This window comes from Mauremys mutica, chromosome 22 (genome assembly GCF_020497125.1).
Source record: "Mauremys mutica isolate MM-2020 ecotype Southern chromosome 22, ASM2049712v1, whole genome shotgun sequence".
NCBI lineage: Eukaryota > Metazoa > Chordata > Testudines > Geoemydidae > Mauremys > Mauremys mutica.
The window spans coordinates 545253-563662 of NC_059093.1; the positions used below are offsets into that span (position 1 = coordinate 545253).

At 58.4% G+C, this 18410-nt stretch overlaps 1 protein-coding gene, 1 long non-coding RNA gene and 1 pseudogene across 2 annotated transcripts in view; all 3 read right to left on the reverse strand.

Moving 5' to 3' along the window:
- Nucleotides 1-589: 589 nt before the first annotated feature.
- Nucleotides 590-8599, reverse strand: LOC123354591 (proline-rich receptor-like protein kinase PERK9). Its single transcript, XM_044996710.1, has 3 exons — nt 8563-8599; nt 3147-3494; nt 590-1459 (listed from the first exon to the last, which is right to left on the reverse strand). Exons 1-3 carry the CDS (start codon nt 8597-8599, stop codon nt 1146-1148), a joined length of 699 nt encoding a protein of 232 aa, XP_044852645.1. The 3' UTR covers nt 590-1145.
- On the reverse strand, nt 3589-3745 carry LOC123355002 (annotated as a pseudogene).
- Nucleotides 8600-18012: 9413 nt separating the features above from the next.
- The window catches only part of LOC123354720, a 35224-nt gene continuing 34826 nt past the window's right edge, over nt 18013-18410 (reverse strand). Inside the window, exon 4 of the long non-coding RNA XR_006574847.1 lies at nt 18013-18068. This is a non-coding gene — a long non-coding RNA (uncharacterized LOC123354720). The remainder of the gene's footprint in view (nt 18069-18410) is intronic.

Here is an 18410-nt window from a genome sequence, read left to right on the forward strand (position 1 = left end):
TTCTCGATCCAAGTGGCCTGCCAGGGTGTGGTTGGCCTAGTCATCGACCACCGGTCCTCGTGTTCCTCGGCCTGCGTGGGTAGTGTGTTTGCAGTTTGGTCGACGGGTAGCCTCGTTTGCGGCTCGGGGGACCTCTCGGTTGGCCCCCGAGACATAGGCGCTGGTGCGGTAGTAGCATTGCTGGTTGATGGTGTGACTTGGTTCGGGTCGGTGGGTGTAGGGGCGGTGCCCGGGCTGCCGCGTGCGGCCGTCGTCCGGGGGGTTGCTGTGGGAGCATGCGACCGTCTGGTGGTTGGGATTGGCCTGGCGTCTTTTGGGGCCGTGCCGGTCTGTCTGACGATGGGGGTCTGGTGCTGTGGTCTGGTCGTAGCGGTGGGGGCCTCCAGCGGTAGCAGTGCGTGGGGCGGTCTGAGGAGTGGTCCCCGCTCCTCCGGTGAGTGAGGTTCGTAGGGCAGGCTGAGGAGTTGCGTTGGTGACCCTTGTGGCTGGTGCTCGCAGGGTAGACCGAGAGCCAGCCTTGGTGCTTCCAGCGGCAGGGTCTCGGGCAGCCACGCATGGCGGAGCAATGACCCTTCTCGGGGGGGGGGTCACATTGGTTGGAGGGGGCACTGAGACGCCTTAGTTCAGAGAGCTTCCGGGCGACTTGGGTGGATGTGAAGGGACTCAAGTTGGTAGGGGCTCGGTCGACGTTTCTCGCTGTGGTAGTCATCGTTTCGGTCGCAGTGCCCTGGTCCACCAGCGCAGGGGCTGGAGTGGGTTTCTGGGCAGCAGTTGGCAGGGTCGCTCTGGCTCTTCGCAGCGCGGGAGCAGCGGGCTGGGACACAGGATGGCGGGGGACCGGAACCGGAGCTGTTGTTGTGCGGGTTTTCTTGCAGCTGGCCTGGTGCGCCTTGCATTTCTTCTGGGACTCGAAGGGCAAGCTGCAGAGGGCGCAGCTGAAGGCGATGGACTGGTTGTGGTATCTCCTCAGATGTCTGGTGACCCTTCCGAGGAGATGGAGGCGGCAGGCAGATGGGGCAGATGAGCGCATCTGTGGTGAGGGGGTATTGGAGGTAGACGGTGTCCGGGGCGGAGCAGCCATTTTGTGGAGCGTTAGGGCCCTTCTGGTCGTCTTCCATCACACGGCTGGTGGGGGGGGGCGTCCTTCAGCAGTGGCTGTGTCTCGGGAGTACTTGGGGTTCCTCCCGGTGGCTGGGGTTCCTGGGAGGTGTGGGTGTCCTGTAGGGGGTCAGGGTGGTTGTCCCTCGGCGGCAGGGGTTGCTGGGGTGCAGGAGGCGTGTCCGGCGACCGTAGGAGGACGGGGGAGTCATCTCGCAGCGGCTGGGGCTCCTGGGGTGCAGGGGGTGTGTTCGGTGAGCGCAGGAGGACAGGGGAGGCGTCTCTTGGGGTTGGAGCGATCGGCGGTCAGGTCTCGCGGGGTCTGGAGCGGCGCGTTCGCGGGAGGGCAGACTCCTGGTTGCTGAAAAACATCAAGGGGCTCCCCAGGCGCCGCGAGTGGCCGTGGCTGGGGCTCCCGACAAGAGTCTCCCGACGGGCCGGGCGGCAGCAGCCCGGGCACCCCGCGAGGCTCTCCGGGCCGCTGGGGCAGCGGCAGCCAGGGCAGGGGGCAGGGATCCCCCGGCCAGAGCAGCGGCGGCAGGAACGTGCGGCAGAGCCCCTCGGGCAGCAGTAGCCGGGGCGTGGGGCAGGGATCCCCTGGCTGCTCTGGCCAGAGCACCTAGCAGGGCTCCCCAGGCTCCACAGGCGGCTGGGGCGTGGGGCTGGGATCCCCCAGCGGCTCGGGCAGCAGCTGCCGGGGCACAGTACAGGACTCCCCGGGCAGCCCAAGCAGCGGCGGCAATCGGGCCGCGGGCCAGGAGTCCCCCGGCGGCTCGAGCAGCGGGAGCACGCCGCGGGGCTCCCCGGGCTGCTCAGGCGGTGGAAGCCGGGGCCGGGACAGGAGTCCCCCGGCGGCTTGAGCAGCGGCAGCGGGAAGACACCGCAGGGCTCCCCGGGCTGCTCAGGCGGCGGCAGCCAGGGCGCGGGGCAGGAGTCCCCTGGCGGCTCGAGCAGCGGCAATCGGGCCGCGGGGCCCCCGGCGGCTCGAGCAGCAGCAATCGGGCCGCGGGGCTCCCCGGGCCGCTCAGGCGGTGGCAGCCGGGGCGTGGGGCTGGGATCCCCGGGCGGCTCGGGCAGCGGCCGCCGGGGCGTGGGGCAGGAGTCCCCGGGCAGCGGCGGCAGAGGCACGCCGCAGGGCTCCCCGGGCTGCTCAGGCGGCGGCAGCCGGGGTTTGGTGCTGGGATTCCCCGGCGGCTCGGGTAGTGGCCGCCGGGGCGTGTGGCAGGAGTCCCCGAGCAGCGGCGGCAGCCAGGGCGCGGGGCAGGAGTCCTCCGGCGGCTCGAGCAGCGGCGGCAGCGCGCCGCAGGGCTCCCCGGGCCGCTCAGGCGGCCGCCGCCGGGGCGCGGGGCTCGGCTCGAGCAGCGGCGGCAGCCGGGGCGCGGGGCTCCCCGGGCCGCTCAGGCGGCGGCAGCCGGGGTGCGGGGCGGGGCTCCCCGGGCGGCTCGAGCAGCGGCCGCCGGGGCGTGGGGCAGGAGTCCCCGGGCAGCGGCGGCAGAGGCACCCCGCAGGGCTCCCCGGGCTGCTCAGGCGACGGTAGCCGGGGCACGGGACTGGGATCCCCCGGCGGCTCGGGTGGCGGCAGCCGGGGCGCGGGGCTGGGGTCCCCCGGCGGCTCGGGCAGCGGCCGCCGGGGCGTGGGGCAGAAGTCCCCGGGCAGCGGCGGCAGAGGCACCCCGCAGGGCTCCCCGGGCTGCTCAGGCGATGGTAGCCGGGGCACGGGACTGGGATCCCCCGGCGGCTCGGGTGGCGGCAGCCGGGGCGTGGGGCAGGGGTCTCCCGGCGGCCCAAGTAGGAGCGGCACGCCGGGGGGCTCCCCCGACCGCCAGGGCGGCAGCAGCAGCTGGGGCACGTGGTGGGGCTTCCCCAGCGACCGCGTCGGTCAGGGCGTGGGGCAGGGACTCTTCCGCGTCTCAGGCAGTGGCCCGAGCACGCGGTGGGGCTCCCCAGGTAGCCCCTGCAGCAGCAGTGCAGGACAGGGGACTCCCGGTAGCGGGGCTCTGGGGGGGTTCCCCCGGGGGTCCGGGGCTGGGGTGTAGTGGGGCACTTACCCATGGGGAGTAGCAGTTGGTCAGTGGGCGTCTCCTCCGGCAGTTGAGGCGGGCAGGAACTGGCTCCAGCTGGTATTAGCCATCGCAAGGCTGTAGGTTCCTCCAGCGGTGGGGGATGATCTTTCTGTAGCAGCTGGCGCTCGGCCGTCCAGTCAGCTCCTTGCAGCTTCTGGTCATCAGGGAGAGGTTTCTCGGGCTGTGGTTGTTGATGAGTATCCGGGGGTTTGTCTGGCGGCAGGCTGATAGCGGGGCGGTCCACTGGCAGCTGGGGAGCATGACGCCTGCTCCCCCGCGTGGTGGGGTCTCGCTCCGTTGGTTTTGGGATGTGGGAGCTGCTTGCAGCAGCACCTCAGAACCCGGACTTCCTGGCTCAGCATGTCCCTGGGACCCTAGGGGCTACGATAGCCGGGAGCCTGTGCAAGGCAGCAGAATGCTTCTGGACAGGGGTTGGCTCCCTGGGCTGTGGTGCAGGAGCCGCAGGGTCCATCTTTTGGGACATTGCCAGGTCCCCTCAGTATAACATCTCATAGTAAAAGAGATTAAACTGATAAGAACAGACACTATGCTTTGATCTTAGCTCTAAGGAGCCAAGAAGCAATTTAATACAGTACTATAGTTGGGGGGTGCCACCGCCTTACCGCACACGGGCACAGCCCACTGGCACTGGCGACAATGAGGCAGGCAAGGAGGCTGAAGGTGCTGTAGGCTAGGAGAAGCACATTGCACAGGAGCAGCAGCAGCTTCCCCTCTCTGCAAGCACCAGGGTCAGGGGCCTCAACCCTTGGCCGTTGTAACAGGTCCGACTCACCCCTGCGGCGCCTCCTGCTGGTAACTCTGGGGAATTCTCTCTTTCCAGCCCAAGAGCGCCCTCTGCAGGCCGGTGATCCACCTGTTTGCTACTGGCCCCGTGTCCCTCCCAGGACCCTGGTGCCCCTTTAACTGGGTTTCCCGTTCCCAGGGGAACCCCCACCCTACTATCCCCACTTCGCCTCAGTAGTAGCTACTGCCCAGTCTCTATCTAGCCCCCGTTCGCTGAGGCAGACTGCAGTAGCCAGCACTCATCATCGGCAAAGGAGGTTTGGACCTGCTGCCTTGGCCTACCCCTAGGTTGCCCCCTGCAACCCCCAGTACCTTTTGCCTTATGCTAGGCCGCAGCCTGGGCTTTTCTAGGCTGGAGCTTCCCCAGCCCTGCTTCATCCTAGGTACCTTGTCTCAGTTCCCTGCAGCCAGGCCCATCTCCCTCTAGAAACAGAGAGAGACTGACTGGGCTCCTGGCTCACAGCCTTTTATAGGGGCCAGCTGTGGCCTGATTGGGGTGTGGCCCAGCTGCGGCTACTTCCCCAATCAGCCCAGCTTTGAGAGCAGCTGCTCTCAAGCCCTGCCAAGCCACTTTTAAACCCCTTAAAACCAGGAGCAGAGATCCACCCTGCTACAGCCGCCCATGCCACCTCTTCCCCCGAGCCCCCACCCTTAACCTGCCTCTTCCTCCCCCCTCCTTCCCCTTTACTTCATACACGGCATCCTCCCTCCTGCCCGCAGCAATCAGCTGGCTTGCACAACGAGTCTTCACTCCCCATCCCCGGACACCACAAGCCAGCTGATTGCCACAGGCAGGAGGCAGTGGGGGAAGGCACTGATCCGCGGAGTCTGCTAGCAGGCGGGAAGTGCTGGGGGGTGGGGGCATAGGAGGACAAAGCAGGCAGCCAAACACGGTTATAGCCAAGCATTACACAACTTTAAATACAGCATGTTCTGTAATTGAGCAGGGACATAAGATTGAAACAATGTTAAGCGAGAGGATGTTAAGTGGAGAGTTACTGTCAATTCATGGAGGATGAGTCCATCAACGGCTATGAGTCAGGATGAGCAGGGATCGTGTCCCTGGCCTCTGTTTGCCAGGAGCTGGGAATGGGTGACAGTGGATGGATCACTTGGTAATTCCCTGTTCTGTTCATTCCTTCTGGGGCACTTGACATTAGCCACTGTCGGTAGACAGCATACTAGGCTAGATGGAGCTTTGATCTGACCCAGTCTGGCCATTCTTACCTTCATATGTTAAGCAGCCTGTTGCACCTGCATCCAAGACAGTCACTGAGCAGAGGAGACTGCGGTCCCTTCCCTTGGTCGTAATCCCACAGAGCCCCATGGCCAACAAGGAGGCTCACGGCCTCTGAAGAAAACTTTGAGTGGTACAGATGAGGGATAGAGGCCATAATTGTTCACTCACAGCCAGTCATGGAGAAGGCAGAAAGCTGAGGACTCTTCATCTCTGCTTACAAGGATGTCCAGGCTGTTCAGGTTCACTTCTTCCAGTTTCTCCTCCGGCTCCAGCTCCTGGACAATTCCTCTGCAAACGAATAAAGACAAGCAGGAACTATCACTACACAGAGCTCTATTAACACCCTCATCCCTGCCTCCCTCTCCCATCCCATCTCCAGCCGCCCCAGTCGAGGAACAGAGACTGAGCCCACACTATCAGTCACCGCTCCACTCTACAATCCACTGCTCCCAACAGGTTTCGTCCCCTAGCTCGCCTGCCCGTGTGCTATGAAGGGTGAGTGTTGGGCAGGAAGGAGAGAGAAGGGCTGAGGGGCCCCATGGGTGGAGGGAGGAATGGGGGTGCAGGTTGGGGAATGTTGGCACTGGGGGGCCCACAGATCTAGGGACAGAGTGGGGTGCAGATTGCAGTGGGAGGGAGGAAAAAAGGGGACTGAGGGGCCGAATGGATGGGGGAATGAACTGGGGGGGCTGTTGGGGAGGAAGCGGCGCCGAGCGGTCCCTACAGGTGGAGGCGCAGGTTGTGGTGAGCTGGGAGGATGTTGGAGAGAGATGGGGTCAGAGGAGTCCCTTGAATGGAGGAATGAACTGGGGAATACAGGTGTATAGGTTGGGGAAAGTTGTTGCAGGCTGGGGGGTGTTGGGGAGGGAGGGGGGCAGAAGGGGGCTATGGGAGAAGGCATGTATGGGGGAAAGTAGGGATGGGGTGCAGGATGGGGTGGCCTAGGAGGTGTTGGAGGGAGAAGAAAGGACTGAGGGGCCCAACAGATGGGGGGATAGACGGGGGCGAGTTGGTTTCGGCTAGAGGAACGGGCCTTCAGATTGGAGAAGGCTGCAGGCATAGGGGGCAGGGTAGGTTGGGGACCGGAGAAGCAGGTTGGGGCAGGCTGGGGGTGCCAGGGGGGAGGTGGAGGTGGGGGTGGGAAGGGGGCTGTGGCTGGGCAGGGGGGGCGCTGTGGGAGCCCATGGGGGGAGGAAAGACACGCTGGGGGTGCCGTGGGGGCTGTGGCTGGGCGGGAGGGGGAAGGCAGAGAGGTTGAGGGGGCTGTGGCTGGGCAGGGGAGTAGGAAAGGCGCGCTGGGGGTGCCGGGGGGAGGTGGGGGGCTGTGGCTGGGTGAGGGAAGCGATGGAGATGCGGGGGGGGGGCTGTGTCTGGGCAGGGGAGGAGGAAAGGCGCGCTGGGGGGGGCTGTGGCTGGGTGAAGGATGCGGAGGTGCTGGGAGGAGGCAGGGGGGCTGTGGCTGGGTGAGGGATGCAGGGGTGCCGGGGGGAGGCAAGGGGCTGTGGCTGGGTGAGGGAAGCGATGGAGATGCGGGGTGGGGCTGTGGCTGGGGTGGGGGTGGGGCTGTGGCTGGGCAGGGGAGGAGGAAAGGCGCGCTGGGGGTGCCGGGTGGGGGTGGGGAGCGGGCTGTGGGAGCCCGTGGGGGGGAGGAACGACGCGCGGGGGGGGGCTGTGGCTGGGTGAGGGATGCGGAGGTGCTGGGAGGAGGCAGGGGGCTGTGGCTGGGTGAGGGAAGCGATGGAGATGCGGGGTGGGGCTGTGGCTGGGGTGGGGGTGGGGCTGTGGCTGGGCAGGGGAGGAGGAAAGGCGCGCTGGGGGTGCCGGGTGGGGGTGGGGAGGGGGCTGTGGGAGCCCGTGGGGGGGAGGAAAGACGCGCGGGGGGGGGCTGTGGCTGGGGGAGGGAAGCGATAGAGATGCGGGGGGGGGGGGGGCTGTGGCTGGGCAGGGGAGGAGAAAAGGCGCGCTGGGGGTGCCGGGTGGGGGTGGGGCTGTGGGGGCCCGTGGGGGGGGAGGAAAGACGCGCGGGGGGGGGCTGTGGCTGGGTGAGGGGTGCCGGGGGGAGGCAGGGGGCTGTGGCTGGGTGAGGGATGCAGAGGGGAGGCAGGGGGCTGTGGCTGGGTGAGGGATGCAGGGGGGAGGCAGGGGGCTGTGGCTGGGTGAGGGAAGCGGTGGAGATGCGGGGGGGGGGCTGTGGCTGGGCAGGGGAGGAGGAAAGGCGCGCTGGGGGTGCCGGGTGGGGGTGGGGAGGGGGCTGTGGGGGCCCGTGGGGGGAGGAAATACGTGCCGGGGGAGCTGTGGCTGGGTGAAAGGTGCTGCGGGGGGGAGGAAAGGTCCTGGGGGGACGCAGGGGGGCTGTGGGAGCACATACGCGCCGGGGGGGCTGTGGCTGGGTGAGGGAAGCGGTGGAGATGGGGGGGCTGTGGCTTGGCTGGGAGGAAAGACGCGCTAGGGGGTGCCGGGAGGAGGTGCTGGCGGGGGGGCTGTGGCCGGGGTGGGGGCTGTGGGAGCACTTAGGGGGGCGGGGTCGCTATGGGGACCCCACGTCCCGGGGCCGCAGCGCCTCCCGCCCAACGCTCCCAAGTCCCCCGCTTATCACGGGCGGCCTCCAGACCGCTGACGTCACTTCCTCTCAAGGCCCCGCCCTGCAAGCGGAGCCTGTCGCGCTCAAAGCGCCGCCCGCTGGGTCCGCGGGGGCTGATGGGAATTGTAGGCCGGGGCGCACTACAACTCCCACAAGCCCCTGCGTCATCCCACCCTGCGCCCCTCCCCCCAGCGGGGGCTGGGGGCTCTGGCTGGGACCCCCACTATTAAACCCCCCGGTGAAGGCTTGAACAGCTGGAGACTGGGGCCGGGTGCAGAACTGTGTAAAACCCACCCATGGCGCAGACACAGATTGACATGGATCGATCATATCGGCTTTAAAAACAGAACGGCTGTGGCTACACTTAGCACTTCAAAGTGCTGCCGCGACAGCGCTTTGAAGCGCTAAGTGTAGCCACAGCCTAAGTGTAGCCAAGCCCTAGACTGGAGCAAATGAGGCAAAACTAGAAAGGGAACATAGAGGGGAGGATTTTGCTAGGGGAACAGCTGCTATTACTTAGAACATACAGACAGGGAACTCACTGCCCCCCCCAGCCTCGTCACCCCCCAATTCCTACCCCCACAAGCCACGTCATCCCCTGATTCCTTCCCCCCCCCCCAGCCCCGACACACTCTGATTCCTCAATCCGCCTCTTTCCTTGGGCTCCGCAGGCTGCCAGCTGCAGTGTGATTCCCCTGCAGCGGGGGCAGGGGCGGCGGCAGCTGCTGCTGCTGGGAGACAGCTGCAGAGCCCAGCCTCTTTTGCCCTAGCGCTACCTTCCCCCGGTTTGCCCCGCAGCCCCCCGAACCTCATCACCCCCAATTCCTCTCCCCCCCACCTCCGAGCCTCCCCTCCCACTCTCATCTGACCTTGAGCTCCCGCAGGCTGATTGAATCAGCTCCGGCAGGCTGAGAGCTGCAGTCTGATTCAATCAGCCAGCCAGAGCCCAAGGTAAGAGGAGACTCGGAGGGGAGTGTTGCCGGCCCAAAGGGCCCAAGGAGAAGCAACAGGGGGGGTTCGTTGCCCCGTGTGCGTCGCACTAATTAACACACCAGGGTGGAGAAGCAAACCAAGTTTATCTGAGCTCAAAAAAGGTGCCAGGGAGAAAAAGCATTCTCAAATCCTGCACATCCGCACATAAGCGGGGTCCCAGCATTTATACCCTCCTTGTTTTTCCCCCTTTTTCCCTCCCCCTTGCAACAGTTACACTTAACACTATAATGTAGCTTGTTAGAACTGTTCTCATTCGCATATTTATCTATGGCCTTCACAGCACAGACGCATGCAGATTTTCCTCCCCGTCTTACTGCCGCTTTTTGCTGTTTTAAGCTGTCCTACAACTGCAAGCTAAGAAAGCTGACAGTTACACATTTTGCTTGCTGTTTATTAGCATCTTAGGCTGGTTAAAGTTCACAGCATGGAAGAACTTTGGTTCACTCAGGCCCAAAGTCACAACTGTGGTTTACTTAGGCCTAGGGACACCAACAGGAGGAATCCGGGGATGACGAGGCTTGGGGGGGCTGCCAGACAAACCGGGGGAAGGTAGCGCTCGGGAAAAGGAGGCTCTAGGTGCACAGAGCCAGGGGTCCTGTCTCCCTCCAGCTGCTCGCTGTATGGTAACCCTAACAGGTTCTAAACCGGCTTAAAATTTAGCAACCAGTTCCAGCGAACCGGCTCCAGCTCACCACTGTACGTAGGTATCTGTGCCCCCCATGAACCCCCTAATCCTGCCCACGACCCCATCCAGCCTGGACCTAGGTATCTGTGCCCCCCAGAAACCCCCTTATCCCCCCTCCAGGACCCCTACAGCCTTGACGTAGGTATCTCTGCTCCCCACAACACCCCTAAGCCCCTCTGGACCCCTACAGCCTGGACGTAGGTATATGTGACCCCCAGGAACCCATAAGCCCCCCCAGGGACCCTTAGAGCCTTGAAGTACGTATCTCTCCTCCCCAGAAACTCCCTAATCCCTTCCAGGACCCCTCTATACCTGGGGACCCTTACAGCCTGGAAATGGGTATCTGAGCCCCCTAGAAATCCCCTAATCCCACCCGGGACCCCGACAGCCTGGAAGTAGGTATCTGTGACCACAGGAACCCCCTAAGACTTTGAGGGACCCAACAGCCTGGACGTAGGTATCTGAGCTCCCCACAAACCCCCTAAGTCCCCCAGGACCCCTACTGCCTGGACATGGGGGGCTTAGGTATCCTGACCCCCCCAAAACCCCCTAAGGACCCCTACATCCTGGGCATAGGTATCTGTGCCCCCTCGACCCCCTAAGACCCCCCGGGACCCCTACTGCCTGGACATAGGTATCTTGGCCCCCCACAATCCGCTTAAGTCCCCCAGGGACCCCTACAGGCTGGACATAGGTAGCTGTGTCCCCACTACCCAGGCTGGGACCCCTACAGCCTGGAGAGAGGGCTGGGGGGCCCTGGAAACCCCTGAGCCCCCCCGGGACCCCTACAGCCTGGAGAGAGGGCTGGGGGCACCCCCTAAAACCCCTAAGCTCCCCCGGGACCCCAACAGCCTGGAGAGAGGGCTGGGGGGCCCCAGAAACCCCTAAGCCTCCCCAGAACACCTACAGCCTGGAGACGGGGCTGGGGGCCCCCGGGACCCCAAAAGCCTGGAGAGAGGGCTGGGGCTCTGGAACCCCCTAAGCCACACCCGGTACCCAACAGTCTGAAAAGAAGGCTGGGGGGTCCCCCCAAGCCCCATAAACAACCCCGGGACCCCTACAGCCTGGAGAGAGGGCTGGGGGCCCCCTGGACTCCCCTAAGCCTGCCCGGGACCCCTACAGCCTGGGGAGAGGCCTGGGGGCCCATCCAGAACCCCCTAACCCCCAGGGACCCCTGTAGCCTGGAGAGAGTGCTGGAGGGCCCCTCCAAACCACCTAAGCCCCCCCGGGACCCCTACATTCTGGAGAGAGGGCTGGGGGGCCCCCAGAACCTCCTAAGCCCCATGACGGCTGCAGTGACACTGTGTAGCCACGAAGGGTAATTCACAGAGCATTTCTCACGGAGCAACAGTGACACCGTGTGGCCATGCCGGATAATGCACAGAGCTCTTCGCACGGAGCAACAGTGATGATTCCTCTGCAAATGCAGCAAGTAACCCAAGCAAAAGCCATCACTACACAAAATTCAATTGGTGCCCGAAATCTTGCCCTCGTCCCTGCCTCCCTCTCCCATCACATCTGCTTCAGCTCCACTAGAGCAGAGACTCAATCAACACCCACAGTCACCATTGCAATCTAGTGCCCACTACCCTGCATGATTTCGGTCCCTTCCTACTTGTTCATAGCTCCCGAGACCAAGCCTGTGGGGATGCACACCTACCACACCTGCCCATGTCCTAAGAAAGGAGACAGCACAAGGAAAAGGCAAGGACAGAGAGTGACAGACAGAGTGTGTGTTGGCCAACACATTAGAGGAGAGAGACAGAAAAACGTGGGAGGAAGTCAAGAAACTCACTAGCTGGAGTCACCCCCCTGGGTCCAACCCTCTGCTGCGTAGGACACACTGCTTGTGGACAGAGAAATGACCAGTCCCTGACAATGGGGACCTTGTCTCCCTCGTAACCACAGCTAGTCAGGAATCTTTTCCTACAAACTGAGGCACAGCTAACGACCAGTCCAACCCTGGAGGCAGGTGGGCCGTTACCAGAGTCTTCAGCGAACTAGACACTTATCTCACTGGTGGTGATGGCTGCTCTGCTCCCAGCTCGACGGCATCGCCATAGCCTGGCATCAACAACGCTCGCTGTCTCACGGCTCTTGTGTGCTTTCCATCTCACAACGGGGACCTGGACTTCTCTCTCTGTGGTACTAAGCACAACACAAGAGGGAAAAACAAAAGTTATCATCGGAATCTGCTGTGTTGTGTAGGTTCTTCTTCTCTCATCTCCCATTACACCTTTATAGATACAATTAAAAAGCACACAACGCACACTCGACATGTGGAGCTCCTTGCCAGAGAATGCTGTGAAAGCCAAGACTATAACAGGGTTCAAAAAAGAACTAGGTAAATTCATGGAGGACACGTGCATCAATGGCTATTGGTGAGGATGGGCAGGGATGGTGCCCTTATCCTGTTTGCCAGAAGCTGGGAATGAGCAACACAGGATGGATCACTTCTCGATTCCCTGTTCTGTTCATTCACTCTGAAGCACCTGGCGTTAGCCAGTCAGAAGACAGCATACTGGGGTAGATGGACCCTTGGTCTGCATAACATTTGAACATAAGAATGGCAGTGCTTGGTCAGTCTATTGCACCTGCACCCAATAGAGCAGGGGTCCCCAACCTTTTAGTGTGGCGGGCACCAGACAACTAGCCACCGAGGAGCGTGGTCACCAAACAAGCAGCCGCCGAGAACCAGCGTCATCACTGCCGAGAACCAGGGTGATTGAGAGGCGCAGCCGCCGAAAATCAGCAACATTTCGGCAGCAACGCTTCTTGATGACGCTGGTTCCGGGTGGTATTTCGGCCGCTGCTTGTTTGGCAATTAGTAGGCAGGTGCACATAGCTGTCTCGGCCGGCATCATGGCACCCACAGGCACCGCATTGGGGACTCCTGCAATAGAGTCACACTAAAGGAGACTATTGTCTCTTCTCCTCATCATAATCCCACAGCTACTCCGTGTGACGAAGTGGGACTGGTCTTATTGGGGGCTGGGTACAGATCCTAAGTTTCTAGCAGCAAAAGGCCATGCAGGCAAATGCCTGATGTTCTGTCTCCTAGCAACTGATGGCCGGGCCCCTCCCTGCAAAGGTGCATCTAAAGCTGTTGGAGACAAAGGGGTCAGGTGACCTCCTGGCCCGGGAAAGAGGCGGAGGAGAGAGGAGGGGCTGGAGGGGGTTAGGCAGACTGGGGTTGGCTGGAAAAAGAAGGGAAGCAGGGAGAAAGGCTCTGATCCCCGAGGGGGGCTGTGAGGCCCCCAAAATGGACCTAACCGGGGGAATCCGGTTATCTGTGCCTGCGAGACCTGTGTTGGACTGTGTTCCTGTCATCTAAATAAACCTTCTGCTTTACTGACTGGCTGAGAGTCCTGGTGAATCGGCAGGGCGCCTGGGGGTGCAGGGCCTGACTCCCCTACACTCCGTGACACTCCCACAATAGTGAAATTCTCCTCCCACACCCAGAACAAGGAGGAAAACTTTTATGAGAAACCAAACCCACCTAAAGGGAAGCAACTGCCTGTACTCAGCTTCTACCCTGCATTTACCTTAGGCTTCAGATGTGATGCTAAAAGTCATGCACTGTAGTTATGCAGAAGGCAGAAAGTGAGGACTGTTCATGTCTGCTTAGAACAATGTCCAAGCTGCTCAGATGCAGTTTCTCCTCCGGCTACGGCTCCAGAACAACAATTCCTCTGTAAGAACAGCTACAAAAGCCAAGCATGAGCCGTCATTACACAGAGCTCTTGCCCTCATCCCTGCCTCCCTCTTCCATCCTACCTTCATCGGCCCCCCACGATGAGACGAAGTTAACAGTGACAGTCACCGCTGCACTCGCACCGACAGCCCTCCATGATTTTCGTCCCCTCCTACTACTCCATGGCTCACGAGACATGCCATACACACGTGCCAGTGGTCTATAAAGGGAGACGGCACAAGAAGGGAGGCGAGGAGAGAGAGTGTGTTGGCCAACACACTAGAGTAGAGAGCGAGAGAGAAACATGGGAGGAAGTCAAGCAACTCATCACCTGGAGTCATCCTCCTCGATACAACCTTCTGCTGCGGAGGAGAAACTGTTCCTGACCAGAGAAGTGAGCCACCTCTGAAAATGGGACCTTTTCTCCCTCGTAACCCACAGCTAGTGGGGAACCTTTTCCTACACACCCAGCCCTACATTACCGGGCTACCCAACTTGAACTCAAGCGGGGTGTGAGCAGAGCCCTCCCCAAACCAGACACTTATGTCACTGACAGTGGCCTCTACTCAGCTCCCAGATGGATGGCGCTTGTCTGGGATCAACAATGATCGCAGTCTCACAGCTCTCACTTACTTTTCACCATGTCACAGCAGTAGACTGACTCTTGACTTCTTTTCCCTTGGTACTAAACCCAGCACAAAGGGGAAAAACCCAAAAAATTAGCATCACCGTCTGCAATGTGTTGTAGTCTTTTCATTTCACTTCTCCCATATCCCACGGCTCCGCTCGCAACCCGTCTCCCATTACTACTATAGAACTGCAACTAGAAGGGACCCATTGTAACATCACGCAAAATAGTCACTTTGTTCAGGAGATTCTTGTCCCTTCCCCAGCCTTAATACCAGAGCCTCTTACCCAGTCAGAAACATGAGGATTATTCACGTCTCTTTAGAAGGATGCCCAAGCTGCTCAGATCCACTTCTGATATAGTCTCATCCAGCTAAGTCTCCTAGACAATTCCTCTGCAAACTAATGAAGCCAAACAAGAACTATCACTACACACAGCACTACGGGTGCTTGGAATCTTGCACTCATCCCTTCCTCCCTCTTCCATCCCATCTCATCGGCCCCACTCGATGAACAGAGACCAAGTTAACACCAACTGTCATTGGCTTTAGCATCCACTGCCCCACATGACTTTCATCCCCTCCTACTACTCCAGGGCTCCCAAGACCTAACCTGTGGGGATGCACACCTAGCATGCCTGCCCATGTCCTACAAAGGCAGATAGTGCAAGGATAGAGAACGGGTGTGTGTTGGCCAATATAGTAGGGAACAGAGAGAGAGAGAGAGAGACAGACAGACAGACATGGGAAGAAGGCAAGCAACTCTCCACCTGCAGTCATCCTCCTGGATATAACCTTCTGCTGCAGAGGACACAGCGCTACTGGCCAGAGAACTGAGCAACCCCTGAAAATAGGTATCCTGTCTCCCTCATAAGCACAGCTACTCAAAAAGCAGAGCAATCACCAAGACAGACACTTATCTCATTGAGAGTCGCGTCTGTTCTCCCAGTTGCATGGCTTGTTCATGGCAGCAATAATTCTCGTGGTCCCATTGCTCTCGCTTGATTTCCATCGCATGAGGGCAGTAGACTCTGATGCGAGCTCACTTTTCCCTTGGTACTAAATCCAGCAGAATGGGAAAAAACAAACAAGTTACCATCTCTGTTGGCAATGTTGGGGAGGTTCTTCTTTCTGCCTCTCCCACACCGTGGTGATCTGCCCTGAACCCTCCTCCCATCACACCTTTAGCATTACAATAAAAAAGCATCCCTTGAAACAACACCTGAAATACTCACTCTGCACAGGAGACTTGTGCCTTTCCCTAGTCTGAATCCCACACAGCACTATGTTCAACGAGGAAGTTCACAGTCTCTGGCAGCTGCGCTTCCAGAGGAGCTGTCCAGGAGCCCCAGCCAGAGGAGAAAGTTGCAGAAGGGAACCTGAGCAGTCTGGACATCCTAAGCAGACATGAACAGTCCTCAGCTTTCTGCCTCCTACATAACTGGCTGTGAGTAAGGGGTCAGTGTTTGGAATTCCTCATCTCTACTCGCTTCTGTTTTGTTCAAAGCCAAGCATGAGCCATCACTACACAAAGCTCTCTTGGTGGTTGAAATCTTGCCCTCATCCTGCCTCCCTCTCCCATCCCATCTAGATCGGCCCCACTCGATGAACAGAGACCAAGTTAACACCGACAGTCATCGCTCCACTCTCGCACCCACTGCCCCGTGTGATTTTTGTCCCCTCCTACTTCTTCCTAGCTCCCGAGACACAGCCTGTGGGGATGCAAAGTAGCATGCCTACCCGTGTCCTATGAAGGGAGATGACACAAGGAGAGGAGAGGAGAGAGAGACAAAGAGTTGGCCAACACACTAGAGTACAGAGAAAGAGAGAGAAAAACCATGGAAGGAAGGCAAGAAACTCATCAGCTGGAGTTATCCCCCTGAATCCAATGTTCTGCTGCAGAGAACACACACTCCTAGCCACAGAAATAACCAGCCCCTGAAACTCTTGTCTCCCTAGTCAGGACTCTTTTCCAACAAACCGAGCCCCAGCTAACATTAATTCCCGCCTGGAGGCACACAGGCAGTTACCAGAGTCCTCCCCAAACCAGACACTTATCTCACTGATGGTGACGGCTGCTCCACTCCCAACTCGACATCGTCTGCATAGCCTGGCATCAACAATGCTCAGTGTCTCATGGTTCTTGTGCACTTTCCATCTCACAACGGGGGTGGGCTCTTACCCTTCACTTCTTTCTCGTTGCTACAAAGCACAACCAGGAGGGAAAATCAAACGTTATCATCGGAATCTGCAGGGTTGTGTAGGTGGTTCTTCTCTCATATCCCATTACACCTTTACAGATACAATTAAAAGCACACAACGCACACTCAGCCTGTGGAACTCCTTGCCAGAGAATTATGTGAAGGTCAAGGTTAATGGAGTTCAAAAAATAACTAGAGAAGTTCATGGAGATCCATCAGCTATTTGTCAAGATGGGCAGGGGTGGTGCCTTTATCCTCTGTTTGCCAGGAGCTGGGAATGAGTGACAGCAGATGGATCACTTGGTTATTGCCTGTTCTGTTTGTTCCCTCTGGGCCACCTGGCATTAGCCACTGTCTGAAGAAAGTAGCCCGTTGCACCTGCATCCAAGAGAGTCAATGTGCAGAGGAGACTGTTGTCCCTTCCCCTGGTCTTAATGCCACAGAGCCCCATGCCCAACGAGGAGGCTCACAACCTCTGAAGAAATCCAGAGTGGTACGGATGAGGAACAGAGTGCCGTAATTGTTCACTCACAGCCAGTCATGGAGAAGAGCGAACGTAAGAACGGCCATAGTGAGAAGACCAAAGGTCCATCCAGCCCAGTATCCTGCCTACTGACAGTGACCAATGCCAAGTGCCTGAGGGAGTGAACTTGATCATATACCTGTTAAGTGATCTCTCTCCTGCCATCCATTCCACCCTCTGACAAACAGAGGCTAGAGACATCATTCCTTACCCATCCTGGCTAATGGACTTAACCTGCATGAATTGATCCAGTTCTCTTTTAAATGCTGTTAGTCCTAGCTTTCACAACCTCCTCAGGCAAGGAGTTCCACAGGTTGACTGTGTGAAGAACTTGCTTGTATTTATTTTAAACCAATTGCCCATTAATTTCATTTGCTGGCCCCTAGTTATTATATTATGGGAACAAAGTAAAGACATTTTTCCTAATTCACTTTCTCCACACCACTAGTGATTTTATATACTTTTATCATATCCCCCCTTAATCTCCTCTTTTCCAAGATGAAAAGTCCTAGCCTCTTTCAGCTCTCCTCATATGGGCAACGTTCCAAACTCTTAATCATTTGAGTTGTCCATCTCTGAACTTTTTCTAGTACCAGTATATCTTTTTTTTTTTTTTTAAGATGAGGAGACCACATCTGTACAAAGTATTCGAGATGTGGGTGGCCCATGGATTTATATAAGGGCAATAAGATATTCTCTGCCTTATTCTCTATCACTTTTTTAATGATTCCAAACATCCTGTCTGCTTTTTTGACTGCCGCTGCACACTGCGTGGACATCTTCAGGAAACTATCCATGATGACTCCAATATGTCTTTCCTGATTAGCTGTAGTTAAATTAGCCCCCATCATATTGTGGGTATAGTTGGGGATATTTTTTCCAATATGCATTACTTTACATTTATCCCCATTACATTTCATTTGCCATTTTGCTCACCAAACACTTTGTGAAAAACTGCAAAAACATCTCACAAACTGTCTTCTTTGGGTTTAACTATCTTGAGCAGTTTAGGATCATCTGCAAACTTTGCCACCTCACCTTTCTCCAGATTTTTTATGAATAAATTGAATAGGAGTGGTCCTAGCATTGACCCTTGGGGAACACAACTAGTTACTCCTCTCCATTCTGAAAATTTACCATTTATTCCTACCTTTTATTCCCTGTCTTTTATCCAGTTCTTAGCCATTGGAAAAGAGGGAAGATCCTTTCATGGATTATTTTAGTTACCTAAGGTCCTTCACCAAAGGCTCTTATCAAAGGCTTTCTGGAAATCTAAGTACACTATGTCCCAAAATAGTCACTTTGTTCAGGAGACTCGTGTCCCTTTCCCAGCCTTAATCCCAGAGCCTTGTACCAAACGAGGAAGCACACGGCCTGTGAAGAAAACTACAGCGAATACAAGTGAGGAATTGAAAGCACTCACCTCTTACTCACAGGCAGTTGTGCAGAAGGAAGAAATCTGAGGACTAGTCATGTCTCCTTAGAAGGATGTCCAGGCTGCTCAGGTCCACTTCTGCATATTCTCGTCCGGCGAGGGCTCCTGGATGATTCCTCTGCAAACTAATAAAGGCAAGCAAGTACTGTCACTACACAGAGCTCTATTGGTGCATTGGATCTTACCCTCATCCCCGCCTCCCTCTCTCATCCCATCTACATCACCCCACAAGGGCAGAGACTCAGTCAACACCCACAGTCACTGCTGCACTCTAGTGCCCACTGCCCTGCATCATTTCGGTCCCCTACTTGTTCATAGCTCACAAGACCTAGCCTGTGGGGATGCACACCTAACACACCTGCCCGTGTCCTACGAAGGGTGACAGCACAAGGTGAGGCAAGGACAGATAGAAAGAGAGAGAGAGACACAGAGACAGAGACCGTGTGCGTGTTGGCCAACACATTAGA